At 33.9% G+C, this 21,705-nt stretch overlaps 1 protein-coding gene across 5 annotated transcripts in view; it reads right to left on the reverse strand.

The window, feature by feature from the left end:
- Positions 1 to 21,705, reverse strand: part of Kiaa1328 (KIAA1328 ortholog) — a 266,616-nt gene that overhangs the window by 234,879 nt on the left and 10,032 nt on the right. For all 5 annotated transcript variants that reach the window (XR_004514763.1, XM_033757356.1, XM_033757355.1 and 2 more), the window contains one exon: positions 18,603 to 18,697. Coding sequence is in view for 4 of the 5 variants with exons in the window: in XM_033757356.1 (XP_033613247.1) it covers positions 18,603 to 18,697 (95 nt within the window). In the remaining variant the exon portion in view is untranslated. The remainder of the gene's footprint in view (positions 1 to 18,602; positions 18,698 to 21,705) is intronic.

Below are 21,705 nucleotides of genomic sequence, written 5' to 3' on the forward strand. Positions count from 1 at the left end.
ATTTTCACGCCTTCTGAAAATATATACCCCCAATAAACATCACTAAATATGTGGTTATAAAATGTTTACATTGGTTATCATCAAAGGGTTGAATTCTAAATATGTTATTGTGATGTGTTTATAACAGTCATCTTCAAAATATACCATTTTCTGTGGAAAAACAAGGAGTTATTAAAAAGTATCCTTTTGGTACCAAATTACATTAAAGGGCATAGTTTCACACATATAATTATGGCTATTATTGTTAATTATCTGATGTACTAAGTGAATAAAAACTTTGCAGGGTACTAAGAGATGATTAATGCAAGAGGCAGGATATAAAGTTTCATGAAAAAAGGCTCAAATTTGTGTGCAGCAAGGCAAATTTTTGGGATTCCAAATTGCTAAAGGAATGTGATGCTTAGGAAATAAAAGAAAACAAATAGTACCATACTAGAACCTAAAACATGAAAGCAGTTGAGAAAATTCTTAGTAGCTAAAGGTTTTTGCAAAAATCTGGATTCCGGGGTTTGCAGATATAGCCAAGCCCCCATATAAAGCCTTAAAAAGCCCAAAAGCACAGCAACTGTTATGGGGTTAAAAAAAACAAACAAACAAGAATCAGTATTTAAAAGGTTAAAACTAACCTCTGCTGCCCCTGCATTGGAAATCCCAGATGTGACTCAACCTCTTCCCTTGTATGTGACTGAAAGGAACCATACTATCTTTGTGCTCACCCAAAAAGTGGGCCCCTGGAACCAGCCAATGGCATATCTCATCTAAATAATTGGATCCAGTTGCAAAGGGATGGTCCCCTTGTCTATGCACTACAGTTATGCTAATTAAGGAAGCTGACAAGCTAACCTTAAGACAGGAATTGACTATTCAGGTTCCCCATTCTGTCCCTAGAACTATTAAATAACAGAGGACATCAATGGCTCTCAAATAATAGAGTCACACAATATCAGGCCCTCATCTGTGAGAACACCCATCTACATTTTGTTCCAGTCAAAACCTTAAATCCTGCTACCTTTTTGCCCTCGGAACCTGGCACTCCTAACCACAATTGTCTCAGTGTCTCCATTAAACTGGAGTTGTCCAAATCTACAAAAAAAACCCACTGCCTGATGCTGATTTTGTCCTGTTCACAGATGGAAACAATTTCATGAAAAACCAGGTACACTATGCTGGCTATGCAGTGGCAATGCAAGATGAAATGATCCAAGCGGGACCCCTCCCCACCAGATGGTCAGCTCAGTGAGTGGTGCTTTGGGCACTCATACAGGTTCTCTGATGGGCAAAGGGAAAGAGGGTAAATATTTATACAGACTCCCATTATGCCTTTGCTACCTTAAATATTCATGACGTAATATATAAAGAGCATAGTCTTCTCACAACAGAGGGCAAATAAATTAAAAATAAACAGGAGATAATGCAGTTATTGGAGACAATATGGGAACCCAATAAAATAACAATGATGCATTGCTCTGGGCACCAAAAAGGAAAAGATACAATAGCAAAAGGCAATGCTAAGGCAGATATAGAAGGCAAAAAGACAACTAGACGAAACTTTAGATGACCGTGCTCACCCGTGCAAAAGAGAAAACTGGAGATACAAAAACCCCAAACTACTATAGAATATTTAGATAAAGAGAATGAAAGGACTAAGGAACAAATGGCTGAGAAAGAAGGACTTCTTTGGATCCTACCTGACAACAGGATGATGGTACCAGAGACACTATCATGCTATTGGATTAAAAGATATCATGACTTGACTCATGGGGGGAAAATGGCCATCCAAACACCGTTCGTTAGAGAGATATTTCTTTATACCTAGGATTTTTGCCTTGTGGGAACAAGTCTCAAAAAGATGTTATATTTGTCAGAAAATAAATCTGACCTCAGGGTCCAAAGCACTATCTGGAATACAACGGAAGGGCACAACCCCTTTTGAGGACATACAAATAGACTTCACAGAGGTCTCCCCTTGCAGAGGTTATAAATATTTGCTGGTATATGTTTGCACTTACTCTGGATGGCCTGAAGTCTTCCCTACAAAAACAGAGAAGGCTTCAGAAGTATGCTGTTTTATTAAAGGAAATAATTCCAAGGTTTGGTCTGCCTCTCTCTATAGGCAACAATGGGCCAGCATTTGTAGCAGAGGTTCTACAAGATCTAGCTAAATTACTGAATATAAAATGGTATTTACACACTTCATATTGGCTTCAGAGCTCTGATAAGATAAAAAGGCTGAATCATTCCATTAAAAATGTATTAACTGAATACAGTTTGACAACACCAGGGCCATGGGTCAATTTGCTCCCTTTAGCCCTTAAGATTAAAAAAAAAAAAAAAAAAAACATGTTATACTGGATTCTTCCCATACAAAGTCTTATTTGGCAGACTACTATGTATTTTAAGAAACTATTCTGGAAATTTATCTCAGTTGGGTTCCTCCACTCTGTAATTACAATTATTAAAATTGAGGAAAGTATTCCAACACATACAAGGAAAAATTAAAAATAAGGAAGACCCCCCTTTGTTAACTCTGGCCCATTTGATAAAACCAGGGGACCAAATTTATGTTAAAAAGTGGAAAAAGATCCCTTTACAACTCATAAAAAGGGCTATATGAGACATTTATGGTTATTCCCACAGCTGTCAAGATGGCTGAAGTCCAACCATGGATTCATCACTTCAGGGCAAAACGAGCTTATCCAGAGGACTCTATGAACTGTGACCCAAAAGGACAATGCACTCAAAGCCCTGCTCCTGTCACTCCGGAGGCCGACAGTCAACGCACGATTGAAGAATGAGGACTGCAACCAGGATATTATGGACTCTTTTTATTGTGTCAGATGGTTGTGGGCTATTTTGTTTTTGAATTAAAAATCTATAAGTCTAAAAATGATAGGTTTGATGAAAAATATGTAACTTTTAAAACTATTAAATGGATATCTAAACTCATACACCAGAGGGTAGCTGCTGCCCAACATTATCAAATGCTAATTATGCAGAATAATAAAAAATGGAATAGGGGCTGGAGATTTAGCTCAGTGGTTCGGTGGCCTGCCTTGCAAGCGCAAGGACCCGAGTTGAATCCCCGGTACCAAAAAAAAAAAGGAATAAATTCAACACAGGATAAGGAATTACCCCCAGAGACAAAGAGAAGAATAATAGAGAAAACTTTTATAAATAGTCTGAAATAAAAAAAATTAGGATAAAAATAATGTCACCAGTCTTGCTTTCCTAACTCTGACTCCCACTCTTGTGGGCTGAATAACTAAAGACAAACATCCTGAAAGAGAATGCTACCTTTGGGTTAACATTGTACTGTTTTATGACCATGATTTGTGATAGAAACTATACGAACTAGAATGTCTTATCAACTATAATAAGATCATGAATGTAAGACTCCTATAAAAGACAGAATGTCAGCTAGCCCAGGGTCCATCATTTGGCACAGCCATTGAAGCAGGCCGACCCTTGGCTAACAAAGTAAACCTTTTTTTTCAAATTTTACCCACTTCTGTGTCTCTGTGTGTCATTTACCAGTTCCTTCCACAGCAAGAACACCCAGATATACCCCAACATTTACTTCCTTACTTTGGTGGACCAGGAGATCTCTGAAAATCTACAGTATCATCAAGGGCAAAAAATGCTTGTATTGTTATATTGCATAATATCAGAGTCAATGAGCTTTTCTGAAAGTTTAAAGATCTCTATCCAGATAAAATTACTCTTTTCAAAATGTGGCTTCTGGAGCATTATTGAAATATTTGTTGCTGCACTACTAAGCAGTGCTTTAAAAATCTTTTGTTTTATGCTGCTATGATTACATTATTCTTCAGTAACTATTATGTTCTGGAAGGCTATAAAATTAACAAGCTACATTAAAAACAAAGAGTAACACTTTTTTTCTGTAAGACTATCAAAAGATATGCATGGCTTCTTTGTGGTCTATTTGCATAGTAATTTGAGCAAGTACATTACTACAGAGTTTAAGTACAGAGCAGATGCCAGTAAACCAAACTCAAGATTTGATATCCACTCTGAAATCTATCTTGTTTAATTTATACTCAAGTGCTCAATAATATTTCAGCTGAGAGATATATACAATAAAATATTTGCTACCATGATCTATACTTTTCATCTAAGCATTCTCAGACTATGAAAGTAACATAAAATAACTTTATCCTTTTTATAGCAGTAAGTCAGTTATCAAAATGAGAATCTACACACAGGAAAGGAAACTATATAACTAAAGGATAAAAAGGTTAAAAATGAACAGGAGGATATTTCTGGTGCTGGTTTATTATTTATTTATAAGAAAGAGAGCAACCTATTCATAAGTCACTATTGTCAATAATAATTTAATACCTCACACTACATTTCAAAACATCCACAAAAACTACTCTTACCTAACAACAAAAAGCAGTCATATTCTTAAAGAAGGTGTTGGAACTGAAAACTAGTTTTCAAAACTGAAGTCTTATATTTTACCTTAAAAAATTTTACACATTTTATACTTTACTCCATAAAAGTCTTGCTTGTTTTAATATAAAAGTTTCTGCCCCTCACCTATTTAAATTTTTTAGTAAAACTGATGGTTTAGAAGAGATTTATTTTACAAATTTGCATATCCTTGATATTCTTCCAGATACTCCAGGAATGATGCTTTTACACTAAAATGAAAGACAAGGCTAAGTCAGCAAAGATTCTATTCCAAAGAGAAACACAGTTTATCTAATAATCAACCAATCAAGTTTCTTCTCTTTTGAGTATCTTCCATGTGGGAGCTAAATAATGAGTATCAACTTAGTAAGATTTGGAAAAGGAAGGAAGAGATTTCACAGTAAACCTGCTTTCAAGCAAACGCATGGTGAAAAGGAAGGGATTTTACATTTAAAAATACTTCAGTGAACACCAGTTCACATGGTTGTAATCCAAGCTCTTAGCTCTTGGGAGGCTGAGGCAGGAGGATCCCCATGAGTTTGTGGCCAGCTTGAATTACATAGAGAGACCCTGTCTCAAAAAAGGGGGGGATGGCATCATCTTAATTCTTTCTTGATGAATTTTAATATTTGGCTGTCATCTAAAAGGAACACAGGTACTTTCAGAAATCAGAGAAACAGCAATCTATATTCAAAAGAGCCCAAATCCAACAAAAGAGTAGTAAATAGAACCTATGTACATATAAAAGGTTCCTATACCATGATCAATAAGGATTTTTCCAAAGAATGCAAAGATGGTTCAACATCTAAAAATTAACTGATAGACCATACAACAGAATAAAAGATAAAAACTATGTGATTATCCAAAGAAATTTAGAAAAGCATTTCAAAAAACATCTAACAGCTGTTCATGATTTAAAAAATAAAGAAGGAAATGTCTTCAACCCAAAAAAATCCAGGTGTGAAAAACCCATGCCTAATATCATACTTAATTATAAAGGTTAAATGCATTTTCTATACCAACCAGAAAGTACAACCATCCAGATGTCTATCTGAGGATGAATAAATAAAATATTGTGCTGTACATATATTGACATATTATTCAGAAGTAAATGAGGTAAATAAAAATGAGGTACTGGAGAAAAAAAGAAAAAAACTGATACATGCTACCAACCACAGGGATAAACCTTAAAAATCATTACACTAAGTTTAAAAAACACTAGTTTTAAAAGACAACATATTGTAATGATCCCATATAGAAGAAAATCCATTGAGATAGAAAGCAAAGTAGTGATTACTGTATTAGTCAGCTTTCCCTTTGTTGAACTCAAATATCCAACATCCACAACTTAAAGGAGAGGTTTAACTTGGATCATGATTTAAGAAGATTCAGCCCATGAGTACCTGGCTCCAAGGCATAAACATTATGATGGAAGGGCAGCATGGTGGAACAAAACTGCTTAGTTCATGGTGGCCATAAGGCAGAGCAGGAGGACAGCATCAGATAGAAAGAAGGTACCCAAGGTTATGCCTCTGTGACCCACCCAGACACCCAGGAAATGTGCTTTACTGATCTTAAACCACTCAAATTGACACAATGAAGGTTAACCATGACCGTTACCAAAGGCTATTAAAAGGCTGATAGGAAGTAGAGAGTACAAAGGGTACAAGGTTTCATTTTGGTATAATAAAAATATTCTGAATATTAAAATGTTTGTTATATTCTCTTTAAGGTAAGACTTTTCTTCTTTCCCATTAAGTAAAATATAAGGGGTGAAAAACTTGAAGTGCAATAAGAATCTGGATATGAATAGAAGAATGCATAAATTCTCTATGTAATCAAAATAATTGACACTAAAATGGAAATAAAAAATAAATTTGAATACAAAAACATTAGATAGAAATAAAACTCATCAAAATATATACCACTTAAAAATCTGAATAGAATACATTTTTCAAGAAACAAAGCATAAGAAATAGTAGAATGACATGTAATGCTCAGTCAATCAAATATCTAATCATTGAAATACATATTTTAAGTTGGCTTTAAAAATCTAATTTTACTGGTTATCTCTTTCAGTTCAGGCACATAGTCATTTATGTAATAAATTATTTATTACATAAATGAATAATATAGATACCAAATCTGACCAGGATATTATCGGAAAAAATTACAGTCTAATCTATCCAACAAATGCAGGTTTTAAAAATCCTTAAAAACACAGCAAAGCGAGTCAAAACATATAAATAATAATAATAATACATCCAAACTGGGTTTATTATAGGAAAGCATGATTTGTTTAACAATGGAAAATGGATGGATTTCATTATGTTAACAAAAAAAGGAGAAACCTGATACATTCATTGATAAATCAAGGAACAGTACATGTCAAAATCCAGTCCATTCACAAGAATTCTCAATGACCTGGGAACTGAAGAAACTACCTCAACAAAATAAAGGGTATCTATAAAATAAAAAATCATAACTGTAAGTGTGAACAAAAGTAACAAATTGTTCTTTATCTTGTACTTCAAGTATACAGCAAGAATGGCAGCTATCACTATCTCTATTGAAGGGAGGCCACAGTCAGTGAAACAACTTTCCAGGAAATGAAAATACAGATTAGAAAGAAAATGTTATAGGTAAATGACATCATTCATTTTATATATATATATACATATATATATATATATACACACATATATATATACACACACACACACACATATATACATATATACACACATACATACACACATATACATACATACACACACATATATATGAAGGAATTTACAGAATATATATTGAAACAAGCTCATATTTAGGAAAATCACAAGATTGTGATAGACAGCCTCTAAAATTTGACCCAGTAATTCCTGTCTCCAGGTATTCATGTCCTTGTATAATTCCCAGGTTGGATCTTCAAAATTGGTAAGATGCTATATCTAAGATTAAGTACCAACAGATAGTGACTTCTGTCTTGCATATTACATTTGCTCAATCTGATGAAAGCTAGTTGCCAAGTAAATGTTGAAGGTAATGGATGATTTCTTGATGCTTATAGTAAATAGGTAGGAGAGTGATTGATTAGGGAAAAAAAAACTAAAATAAACAAGAGCGTCATAATTTTTAAAATGTCTCACCCTGTTAGCTAAGGTTAAATATCTTCTAAACACATTTCCAACTCAGAATATCCCCAGGGAAAATATGCCTAAAGATAAAACCAAGTGTGAAACTTTTGTTAAGACCTCAGAAAGATTAAAGTTGATGTTTCAATACAAACATACAAAAAAAAAAATGTGCTAAAGAAGTTAAGGTTAGGTATCAAAATTCCTTTAAGTAATAGAGTCTCCAGGGGGTTTTCCAGTGTTTTAAACAGCTAAATTTTTTTCTTTTGGTATCAGGGATCAAACTCAGGATCTTGCACTTGTCAGGCAGGTACAGCACCACTGAGCTAAATCCCCAGCCCAAAACTGCTAAATTCTGTGACAGTATATTTAGAAGCCACAGATAACTAGTACAGATTATAAACTGACTAACCTCTGTGCCCTAACTGCATGTATTTCCACTGTTCTATCTCTTTAGGATATTTCCCTCTGTTTCTCTACTTTTCCCTATGTCTCATATTTTATTGATATCTGGACATTTTGGGTAGTCCAGCAGAGACTTAGGTATAAATTTTCAATGCTCGGTACTGTAATGTTCAGACTTTTCCTTTGGGTAGGTTTTAAGTGTAGCAACTGTGTTAATCAAATAAGGTATTAAGACTGGTTCAAGGTTTTTGTTGTTATCATAACTCTTAGTGCATCAGAGGCTTCAGTTCTTGCTACAAATGTAAAATTTGAATCTGAGAGAAAGCAGAAAAATCTGTGTCAAGGTACATTCTACAAAATATGTAAGTAATATTCTTTATGTGTCAAAGTTATGAAAGACTGAAGAGTTATCACAGATTCGAGGAGAATAAGAATTGACAAACGCAATGTGAGACCCTGAATTGGATACTGAATCAGAAAAATGCTATTAGTGAAATGACATTGGTGACATGAATAAAGCCTACAGTTTAACCAATACTACTGCACCGATGTTAATTTCTTAGTTATGACAAAGACCCAAAATGATGAAAATATATGAAAAGTTAAGTGCAGGAAATGTGAAAATTTTATCTTTGTATCTTTTCTGTAAGTTTAAAATGAAACTTTACCCAAATAGAAGCAAATATATGTACAGGAAAGGTAGAGAAGAGGGAAGGGAATATTAAATACTGATTTTACTTTACCTGCAGCTTTATTTTTTAAATAAGATAGTTTTAATATTTGTTCAGTCTCAAGTAAAGTAAAATTACAAGGAAAACCATGCTGCAGAATGAATACAGATGTGATATTTTTGGCTTCTGCAAGAATTAACACAAATATCACTCACGCATGCTTAGTTACCTTTGTTATATCATGGGTTAATTACTTTAAAAACTATCAAAAATAATTCAGCATAAGATGACAAAATATGATTACCTCTTCCACAAATGATTTGAAAAAGATCACACAGCAAATGATCAATAATTGTTTTTCAAACAAAACCTGAACTCTAACATGGTAAAAATAAATGCTTTAACTTACAAAATACTACACTGACAATAATTAATTCCCAAATCTAATTCTCAAGTCTTAAAATTCAAGTCATAGTTCTGGTTTTCAGGCAGCAACTTAAGTAAATACGCAGGAGAATTTGCAGGCTGAATAGAGCCTTTATCTATTTCACTCAATGCTTCTTCCTTCTTCTACTGATTTTAGGCCTAAGAATTCTGAATTCATTTCAATAGGCATATAAAAATGAACTGGGCATATGCTATATTCTAATCTACAAAACAGGTATGTAATTGAGGCTCATTTTCACTTTTTATTGTAATAAGTAATATGCGTTTCAGTGTTTCAGCATTCCACCACAGAGGCAACCAGTATTAGCTTTGTACTTTGTACAAAGGTACTTTGTAGCAAAAGAGTTATATACAAACAAGAATAAATGTTACGTCTATGCACGAGTATAAATGTAAAGCAATGAGCCTGGAAAGATAATAATTAGCATATAGAAATGCATGGGTAAAAACATTTAAAATGAAAACTGCCTGAGAAAATACTGAACAGCAATAGCAGATATGTGTATGTCACATGTACCTAGACATAGCAATGTACATGTTTCCATATGCCATGCAAAAGGGAAAAATCATTGCTATAAAAAAATAACTCAAGCTGGGTGTGGTGGTGCACGCCTGTAATCCCAGCACTCAAGAGGCTGAGGCAGGAGGATCGCTGTGAATTTGAGACCAGCCTGGGCCTAGTAGAACTAGTAAGTTCTAGGTCAGTCTCAAGGACATAGTGACCCTGTCTCAAAAAATGAAAACAAACAAACAAAAACCAAAACAAAACAAAAAAAACAACTCAGTAGGAAGAGTCTGGTCAGAACCAAGAGAGACTGCTTATACAGATTGAATGCTCATTAGTTACTCAAAAAATCTCTGAATTATAGAGCTTAGGATAGACCATTTGAAAATAAGTTTTGGCATACTAACTGTTCTATAATGTTGTTTCATTTAAGTTTAGCAAATGACTTTTCTACCTATATCAAGTTAAAGGTTCTTTATCTTTTCTTTAAATTTTCTATGTAATCCACTACAGACTATTGTATACCACCTTTCTTCATAAAAAAATCCATGAATGCTCCTAATGGAAAGACAAAATAAGAAAAAAAAAAAACCTGAGCCACTGAAAAATTAAAGTCTAAATTTCCTATCATACTGCAATATACATTTAATTACAACAAAATAAGTTACAATTTTTTTAAAAACCAGAATAAACATAAAATAATGGGAAACAATGCTGCTACACCTTCTATTTTTCTTCTGAGAAATAGCAAGCAGAAATAGCAAGTTATCCTCTGGGAAAAATCAGAGTATCTGGACCTAGAAAAGACCTCTGTCCTCAAATGAGTTATTGTACAAGTATTCAATGGGGGAAATGCATTATTAGACAGTAGGGGCATAGCACATAAAATAAAGGAGGGATTTTCTGAGGCTTCTTAGAACATGGCTCATATATATCAAAAATGCAACTGTGGCCAAGACTATTTTAAAATGTTAAAACTTGTTTTTCCTTTAAAGACAAAGTCTATACAGTATACTCTGTGCATTATTTGGTGGCACTCCTCCCCATCTTAAAAAGTCTTGGTTTAAAAAAAGCATATACCGTATAGAGAATTGTAACCACCCTTCAGAACTATAATATTTTGAAACCATTCATTTTTCAAGTCCCCATAAGTGACACTGCTTTTCCCATCTAAGCAAAAACTACATTAATTTTATTATAAAAGACTTTCTAAGGTCACTTAATTCAATAACTTCAACAAAAGACTTCTCTTTATCCCAGTATCTCCTAGAAAAATAAGTCAATAGCCAACTTATCCTTCTGTAAAGGTAAATCAATGCTAGGCACCTGAGGGAAACCCATTCACTTATTTGAAACCCATGTATTAACTCATTCCTTAGCATATTATTGCACAAGCTAAATAATTCATATTACCTAATTTATCTTTATGGTATCTAATCCTCATTAGCCTGTAAATTTTGAATCATGCTTATATTCTATTTTTTACTATCAACGCAAGTGAAAAAGTTATCTGAATATACACAGATTACTAAGGAGGCATCCATAGATTATCAACTCATACCAGACTTTTTATTTTGTTTTCTTGCCTAATGAATTTTCCTGGCTCACATCCAGGTAGTGAAATATGAATGAGGGATCATTTTTTTAAATAACCTATTGGATTTAACTAGTAAATCTTTCTCTAACATAAATTTCTAATTTCTCCAAAAATGATGCCAGTGGATTTGCCTAAGAGCTGCAACTCTTTATGCTACATGTGAGCATGTCACAGGAGTATGTAAGTTTTCTAAACCTTCCACCTCTTTCCCCATTTAGTTTGACCTTTAACACAAGTACTCATAAAATATCCTTTCTTGTTACTATTGTTTCACCTCATTTGAATGAATCCATTTCTCTGTTTTATACCAATTCTAAATTTTATTTATATCTTTTATTCACATTAATTTTCCTTTACAACCATCAAATAAATTTTTAGGTATCATTTTTATTCTTTCATACATGGCATAAACGTACTGAGTAAAATGAATCTCACAGATAGGGCCTCAAAGATACAGGCATACCATTCAGCATCGGGATACAAGCAGTTGTTTTACCTAACATTACTGAAGTCAAGATTGTTTTTATAAATGCTTTGCTCTTGTAAGGATGCTTTAAACCTCAAGGCACCATTAAAAAGAAGCTATAGTTAGCACTTTGCCTTTATAGTGTGTGTCATTCTGTAATTGAAAAATGTGCTATTTGTTTTATGTACTATGCTGAGAGCTCCTGAATATTATGTCTTTTTGAAGATATGCTAGTTAATGGTGAGTGGTGGGTGGCAGTACTCTCTTCTTAAATAAATGCCAGTGGATCTGTATAAGAGCCAAAACTCTTTAAGAATGCTAAATTTAAATATATCACAGGAATACCCAAGTTTTCTAAATCTTCTGACACTTTTTCCCATTTGGTTTGACCTTTAACACCACTAAAACATTTTTCATAGCTGATTTGTTTCTGAAAAGATATAAATTAAGACAACTTTTTAAAAAACTTCATCCTCCTAACAACCATTTCTACTTTTAATTTACTATTATTCTTTTTACTCATAAGAAGTCTACAGAGTTAAAAAAACACACATTATGTAAAGCAGGCATAACACAGAAGAAGCTGTTACTATCTTATTTTATACACTATAATTTGGAAAGCACAGTGTATAAATATAAAACTCTATGTTTATTCATGGACAAGGAAATCTAAACGTCCTTCATCAAAGAACACATTTTTCTCTTCAAAATATAAGTTTGGCTTTCACATCCTTTCTTTTCATTTTTTACTTTGCCTCTACTTCTTGAACAACTAAGATCTAAAACCATGATGTGGGGCAGAGTCAGAATCTGAGTGGGACAGAGATGGCATCTGCACAGAGTGGTTGCCAAGGATGTCAGGGCCCAAGCAGACTGAGGACAGTCACACACATGGCAGTACAGAAAGAGATGTCAAAACTTAAGCAAGGTAAGAAGAACACCCATGTGGTATGCTAAAGCCTAAGTAGAACGAAGTGTGTATCCCTGCAGGGAGATATTGATGGCCTAGTACAGAGATCAGAATCCATGTATGGTGGTAGGGGATCTTTGCAGGGTTGGTGGGGGATGCTGGTGAAGTGTAACTAATAAACAGTGAAGACATTATTCATATGTACATTTTGGCCATTCTTTTAAGAATATGATAAACAGTGTGCTAACTACTGCTATTTTCTAATTATTTTGTTATGAAATTTTGTTTTACTTTTCATAGAAGACTATTTTTCCTATTTTCTTACTATCTACTTATATTACATTAAAATTAAAACAAGTTTTTTAAAGGTTAACTCTAGGCAGGGTATCAGATCTCAGAGATGAAGAGAATATGTGTTCAAGGGGCAATTTTGTATGTAGTGTCAGAACTCAGGTAGACAGAGCAGAGTTGTCCTCAAAAGGGCAGGATTGTGTGGAATGAGAACCTGAGGTGGCTGAGGAGGGCAGCTAAATAAGAGAGAGGATCAACATGTGCAGTCAGAGCCAGAGGTGGATGAGGAGGACATTACCACCAAGGGGTGGACAGACATGGGATATCAAAGCCTAAGCAGAAAGAAGAAAGTGTCTACGTAGTGAGAACAGTCCAGTATGAAAAGTTAGAACCTGAGGGAGTGAGGAGATCATCTGGGCACAGAAAAGCCTGGAATGGTGTGCTAAAAGATAAGCAAGGAGTAGAGAGTATCTATGGGAGGGAGATAGAAGTACTGGAATGGTTAATCAGAATTCCAGCAGGATAAGGAAGGCTTCTGTGCAGTAGTGGGAGCTGCAGCAATAAGGGAGAATTAGTTTCATACAGGATGATTTTTTTTAAAGGAAATTCTCAATGTCAGCTAAGACAGATATAATTATAAACATTTTTTAAGCATTTAGGGACATTAACTAATATTCTACCATAATCACCAACATACAACCACATTCTAGAGCTTGAAACAAATCTCAAAAAAAAATTTTTAATTATTCTCTAATTTTATAGAGCCACATCAGAAGTCACTAATGGAAAGAGAAGAGGAAAATTTTCCAACACTTGGAAATGTAAACACAGTTCTAAATAACCCATTTTTGGATCTAAAAGGAAGTAGCAAAAGGAATTTTAAAAAATATATAGAATTGAATGAAATAAAAATAGAACAAATTAAAATTATGTGGAGTACAGTGAAAGTATGCTTACGAAGCAAGTTAACAGCACTAAATGCTTACATTAACATTGGGATGATGATATAAGTTTTGACCTAAGAGACTAGAAAAAGAAAAGAAGTCCAAAGCAAGAAGGAAAGAAATAATAGGAGAAAAAAATTAATAAAACAGAAAACCAGAAAAATAGAGAGAAGTCAATGAAACAAAAACTGGTTCTTTGAAAAATAATCCATACATTGATAAAGCTAGCAAGACTGACAAAAGAGAGAAAACACAAATAATTACTGTCAGAAAGTAAGCACTACAGATCCTATGATCATTAACAGTATTAGGAAATACTAAAAACTTTATCCTTATAAATGCAACAACTTAGAAAAACCAAACAATTATAAAAAAAAATCACAAACTCCCAAAGCTCAACCACATAAAGTAGATGTGAATAATCTTATAGTCATTAAAGAAATTCGAGACTTAATTAAAAATTATTCAAATAGAAAGCTCAAGGCCCTGACAACTTCACTGGAGACTACTAACAAACATTTAAATACAAATTAATACCAATTTTCTACAATTGCTTCCAGAAAACAGAAGAGGACAGAAAAATTCCTGACTCATTTTATGAGGCTAGAACTACCATCATACCAAAACCAGACTAAAACAGTAAAAAAAAGAAAATTGTGAGCCAATACCTATCATAAACTTTGAGGTAATAATTCCCAAAATATAACAGCAAGTCAAATTCTCCAATGTATAAAACAATTATAACAAATGATATTTATTGCAAGTATTTAAATTTTTTTCAACAGTCAAAAATCAATCAATATAATGTGTGATATCACAGATAAAAGAAATAGCAACTTACACATAAAAAAAGGCATTTAATGAAATCCATCATATAATAATAAAAACTAGGAATAGAGCTGTGTACAATGGTTTGTACCTATGATACCAGGCAGAATAGCTTGAAACCAGGAATTTAGGGCAAGCCTGGCTAACACAGGAAGACCCTGTCTCCTAAAAACAAAGAATAGAAAGACAATTTCTTAATCTGGTAAAGCAGCTGCCAAAAAAAAAAAGATGTTTGACTGAATGCTTTCATTTAAAATTAGATATACTACAAAGATGTCTTCTGTTACCATTCTTATTCATTAAGTACAAGATGTCCAAGGCAATAATCCTAAGACAAGAAAAATAAATTAAAGGCATTGGGAAAAAAGTAATAAAACTATTCCTATTTGTAAATGAAATAATGGGTCTACACAAAAGAACCCTAAAGAAGCCAGACTGGTATAGGCCAGTAATTCTATCTACTGGAGAGATGGAAGCAGAATCACAAGTTTGAGTTCAGCCTAGCCAACTTAGTGAGACCCTATAAAATTTTTTTTTAAATATCAAGAGATGATGGGGAGGGGTAGGGAAGGAAAAGGAGATGGAAAAAAAAAGAATTAAGATGTATTATGTACACAAAGCAAGTCTCCACAAGGAATGTAAATATTATGTACTACAAATATGTACTGTACTAATAAAAATCACTAGGCAGGTGGCTGGAATGTAGCTCAGTGGCAGAGCACTTGCCTAGCATGCATGGGGCCTGGGGTTTAACCCCCCTGCAAAAAGTAGTAATAATCCCAAGGACTCAAGAGCAAGAACTCCTAAACCTAATGAGTAAGTTCATCCAAGCTTTCAGGAATCAAGATCAACACACAAAATTCAATCATATTTTCTATATGCTATTAACAAATATATGAAAAACAAAATCAAAAGTATAATACTATATATAATTGCTCCAAAGTTAAATATTTAGATAAGTAAGAAAATATATAGACTCTACATCCTGAAAATTACAAACAGCTACATAAAGAAATCAAACACCTAAATACAGTAACTGGAAAGACATACCATATTGGTGGATTAGAAAATGCAACACATTAAACATTTTTAATTCTTATTGAAATTGATCTATAATTTAATGTAATATGAATATTTTTGTAGAGTTCTTTGCAGAGTTTTTTGTAGACATTGGTAAGCTAAGTTAAAATTATTTATGGAAAGAACTAGCACTAAGAGAGCTAAAAGAATTCTGAAAAAGAACATGAAGCGAGAGAAGCCACTCTTCTCAGCATGAAGGTTTATTACACTTTATCTATACAATAATCAAGACAGTTGGAAGAAGAACAAATACACAGGTCAATGCAAAAAAAGAGGAACCCAGAAAAAGACCCATATAAATATGTTCCCACTGATTTCTCACACAAGTGCACAAAAGATTTCAACAAATGATGCTAGATAAAATGGACTTCAATAGGCAAAAAGATAAAAAAGAAAATCCAAATTAGATATTATATATCATACAAAAATTAACTAAAAATGGGTCACAGTATTAAAAAGCAAAGAATTACATACAGATCTAGTTTTAAATGTGCTCTGTGAAGGGAATGAGGAGATAAGCTATAAACTAGAGAAAAGTAACTGTAAACTATGTATCAAAACAAAACATGTACATCTAGACAATATATATATATATAAAGAATTCTAAAAACTCAGCAATAAAAATTCAAACGTTCCAATAAGACATGGACAAAAAAATGAACAAATACTTCATTGAAGAAAACACAGATGGAAATAAGTGCATGAAATAAAATTTAAACAAATTCAAATAAACATGAGATATCATTAAAAGAGCAACAAGAATTTCTAAAATAAAAATTAGTTATAAAAAATTTGTTAGCTACAGTGCAGTCTTTCTTGCATTGCTGGTGGGAATGTAAAAATGCACCACCACTCAAGAAAGTAGTGCAGCAGTTTCTTACAAAGCTAAACGTGTACTTGTGATACAACATCCCAAAGAAATAATAATGTTTTGTTCACACAAAAACCTATTCAGGAATATTCACAGAAGCTTCATTTGTAACTGTCAAAAACTGGATGGTAACTATGATAATGTATGCTTCTAATACCAGCTCCTTGGGAAGCTGAGGAGGATTGCCAGTTCAAGGCTTGGCCAGTCAACTTTGTAAGACCATGCTTCAAAATAAAATATAAAATATAAAAACAAAGTGGGAGCCAGGCGTGGTGGCACATGACTGTAATGCCAGCACTCAGGAAGCTGAGGTAAGAGGATTGCTATGAGTTCAAGACCAGCCTGGGCTACATAGTGAATTCCAGGTCAGTCTCAACTACATAAAATTAAAAAAATAAAAAACAAAACAAAACAAAAAATTTTAAAAAAAGAAAGAAAAAAGAAAAACAAAGTGGGGTAGCGGGTTGGGGATTTAGATCAGTAGAGCCATGCCTGGCCTAGCAAGCTCAAGGTCCTGAGTTCAATCCTCTTACTGAGGGAAAAAAAAAATGTGGGGAAGGAGCTGAGGATGTAGATCAGTGTGGTAAGGCATGGGTATAGCAGCTGCAAGGTCCCAAATTCAGTTCTGTGTAAAACACACTGACAGACACACACAGAGATATCCATGCATGTGCACAAAATTGGTAACAATCTAAATATTCTTCCACAAGTGAATGGTTAAACAAACCATGCTTCTTTGAAACTATAAAAACACTTAATAACTTGGACGAATTTAAAAAGAATTATGGTGAGTGCAAAAGCCAATTTCAAAAAAGTTATAACTTTTTATATACATACTATATAATCCCATTTCTATGACTTTCTTGAAATGACAAAATTAGAAGGGAACAGTTTAGTGGTGGCATGGGAATAGCAAAGGACACAGGAAGGAAGCCATGTTCCTAAAAATACAGTTTAATTGCAAGTGCAAGGTTCTCAGTTCGATCCCTAGTACCAAAAAAAAAAAGATACAGTTTGAGTGATCCTTGTAACAGAACCATTTCATATCTTGACTGTGGTAATACACAAATTCACACATGATCAAATCCACACGTGATAAAATTGCATACAGCTAAATACATATATATTGAGTATATGTAAAATTGGTGAAATCTGTACATGACTATGAATTGTGTCAATGTTAATTTCCTTGTAATGTTCTACAGTTAGTTAAAATGTTATCATTGGTGCAAACTAGGTAAAGGATACATGAGTTCTATCTGTATTGTTTGTAACAACCTCAAATGAGTCTATCATTATCTCCAAATAAGAAAAAAAGTATCATGTTGTTACTTAATTTTGTTTCTGAGTCCTGGATTAGAATAAAATAAATGTCGATGGGTCTGATAGTGATAAAAATAAATACGGAGATAGATAAATAGGGCAAAAAAAGGACAGCTCATCCTTAACCAAGAATTCCAATTAACAAATGTAAAATATGAAAACCATAAAAGTAACCATAAAACTTCATTGTAATAGTCGTTCCATTTAAGTTTCTCAGATAAATGCTTATCATAGTAAATAATAGTTTCAGAGCAAAAAGTGTAGTTTTTGTTTGTTTGTTTTGTTTTTGGTACCAGTGGTACCTTGGGAGGCAGGTGGTGGAACCTCTGAGCTACATCCCTGGCCTGCAGAAAGTACATTTGAATAGTTCCAGTGGCTCTTCCCCAAAATATTTATTACAACTTGGATAAGCACACCCAAAGGCCCATCTATTAGATTAAAGACCAGACTTCAGCCCACAGTGCAACTGGCGAAGCCTTTATGAAACAGGGCCTAATAGAAGAAAGTTAGGTTATAGGGGGTGAATCCTTGAAGGTGAGGTGGAGGGGTGAGTGTGCTTACAGCAACAGACAATGACTTTTTTTTTTTAAAGTCTTTTCCTCCATAGATCAATAACATAATGACATCAAAAAATATGAGCAATTTCTGTTTTCAGAGTTGGCTTTTTTATAATGGATTTCATATAAGGCTTTGTCTCACCTGGCCAGTTCTTTAATTAAGTTTGCAATGCGTCTTTTGTCTTCAAGACATAAATCCTTCAGTGATGCACTCTTCATTCCCTCCTTGCAGAAATTCTAAAACAAACAAACAAAAAAATCAGGTTTTCTAAAAACATTGTTTAAGTGTTTTGAGAAACCTATTAAAATAAACATAGAAAGTGAAATTTTTTAGGTATCTTTTATCTGCTAGGACACTACTACTCGCTTCATTTAAACCTAATGGGAGCTCAAAAGAAAAAGGGAAAGAAAAGCATACAGAAAAAAACTTAGAAGCAGAAATTGTTATTGGTAAAATGCTACAAAATATAAGGAGTTTCCCACATTGAATATCCAAGGAACAATATCTAATGGAAAATATTGAGAACCTTTCTTAAACTACAGCCTGTAGGCTATTTAAGGGTATGCTAGGGATGGCAGAAGAAGCACCAGGTACTACACACTCAAAGAATATCCTAAAGTTCATTCCAAAGGGTATTAGTTTAATAAATAATAATTACAATAGCTAACACTTAACATCTATTGCTTACTACATGCCAAGAGTAGTCTTCCTACTTTGTGTTATAAATGGGGCATATGAAACCACTCACTCGAGACAGGCTTTTATGAGGGGGGAAAAAGTTTATTCCAGTGTACAGAGACTAAAACTGGGGATTAAGATCAGGGATAGATTTTTGCAGCTAGCTAGGAAAAGCCAAGTTTATTACATCCATGTCTGGATGGGTTGACATTGAGAGAGAAATATCAGCAACTAGGAGAGATTTTATCTGTGGGTAGATGGGCTAATATCAAGAGAGAGACATTAGCAGCTAACTGGGAAAGGAATTAGGCTTGCATAGGTTTTTTTGTTTTGTTTTGTTTTGTTTTTTGGTACCAAAGATCAAACTCTGGTCCTTGCACTTGTGAGGCAAGGGGAGGCACCACTGAGCTAAATGCCCAGCAGAAATAGACTGTTTTTTACTGAGAGTGGCCTGTTTGCTTGGACCTGTTTGCTTGTGAGGACACTTTGCATTTATTATTGCTTCATTCTCATAGCAGTGCTAATAGGTAGGTACTACTCCTATTCTATATTGATGGTAATCTTGCCCACTGATATAGCAGCTTAACAGAAGAGTCAATATTTACACACAGGTTCCTTAGTGCTGTTAAATACTATACTATTTACTCTATCTTTTCTGTTACAAACATTCTCCAGTATTGAGAGGTCTTTAAAGTCACAAAACTGAAGGAATCATGAGGAAACCATAGGTAATATGTAAAGGAAGGAACAATGACTCTTGGCATTTGTCCAGCTACCAAAGCAAGTCACTCCAGTTATTTTGGGTAGCTAAGAACAACCCACAACACATCAAATGAATCCTGGAAATAGTAAAAGCCACAATCCTGTGAAATCATCCAGGCAGGAAGCTGGAAAGGTAGGTCTGTCTCTCAAGTCAGAGAAAAACACAAAGATTTAAAAATCAATGTATAGTATTATGGATGATGGTTAGACATTATTTGATTTTTCCATGTTTTAATTTTTTAAATAACTATAGATAACAGTAAAATTAAGGAAAACACTATGTTTTTTAAAAAAACCTAGAAATCCAAGAAAATTTGTATCTCTTTTCAATTTTTATTTTTAATTTTCATTTAAAAAGACAAAAGGAGAATCAAAAGTGAATTAAAAGTACATAATATTGCAGAACAATAAATGTGAAGAAAAGTATGGTTACCAATAGTGCTAGCCAGGTATGGTGGTGCACACCTGTAATCCCAGCACTCGGGAGGCTGAGGCAGGAGGATCACTGTGAGTTTGAGACCAGCTTGTCTATAGTGAATTCCAGGGCAGTGTCAACTACGTAGTGAGACCCTGTCTCACAATAACCAAAACAAAACAAAACAAATAGTGCTAATGATAAAAAAAAAAAAAGTGATAAGAAAAAAAAAAAAAAAAGACTAGAGAAAGGGGACATTGGATTTGGCAATGGAAGAAATTTCTAGTAACTCATGAAAAGACACTTCAACCTGTCAAAGATTAAAACTAGACCCCTATTTTTCACCATGCACTAAACTAAAACTGAAGTGGATTAAAGATCTAAATATTAACAGAAACACTAAACTTTTTGGAGATAAGTTAGGTAGTACTTTCAAAGACAATGGCATAGGTAAAGACTTTATGAACAAATTCTCAATAGCACAGGAACTAGCACAAAGAATCAAAACTGGGATCTCATTAAAAAGCTTCTGCAATGCAAGAGAAACCACCAACAGAGCTAAGAGACAACCTGCAATGTGGGGAAAAAAAATTTTGCCATCTGTTTCTCAGACAAAGGTATACTATCTAGAATATACAAAGAAATCAGAAAAATCAGACCTCCCAAATATAAAGACCGAATTCAAAAATTCAAAATGAACGGACATTTCTCAGACAAAGAAGTAAAAGCAGCAAATAAATATATGAAAAAATGTTCAACATCACTGGTTATTCGAGAGATGCAAACGAAAACAATGCTGAGACTCCACCTCCACCTCATCCTAAAAAGAATGGCTGCTACAGAGAAATTAACCAATAACAAATGCTGGTGAGTTTGTGGGGAGAAAGGAACGCTTCTCCATTGTTGGCTGGAGTGCAGACTGGTGCAACCACTGTGGAAATCAATACAGAGATACCTCAAAAAACTAGGCTTATCGGTCTCATTTGACCCAGCTATCCCTCTGCTGAGTATCTTTCCAAGAGTTAAAAGAATCATACCATAGTGATATATGTGCACCCAAGTTTATAGTGGTACAGTTTGTAATAGCCCAACTGCCCATCAACTGGAGAATGGATAAAGAAGATGTGGTTTTTCTATAAAATGGAATACTACTCAGCCATAAAGAATGAGAAACTAGAAATATTTATAGCTAAGTGGATGCACAATGAGGACATACTCTTAAGCGAAATTAATAGGACACACGTGTAAATGCTTAATAGTTTCTCTGGCATGAAAAATAAAACTGTAAATAAGATTCAAATTGTACAATTGATAATGTGAAATAGGAAGAAAAGGGCTAAAGGAGTAGGGGAAGTGGGAGGGCTGGGGTAAGGAAAGAAGAGGAAAGAA

This window comes from Fukomys damarensis, unplaced genomic scaffold (assembly GCF_012274545.1).
Source record: "Fukomys damarensis isolate Sample0158 unplaced genomic scaffold, DMR_v1.0_HiC HiC_scaffold_30, whole genome shotgun sequence".
NCBI lineage: Eukaryota > Metazoa > Chordata > Mammalia > Rodentia > Bathyergidae > Fukomys > Fukomys damarensis.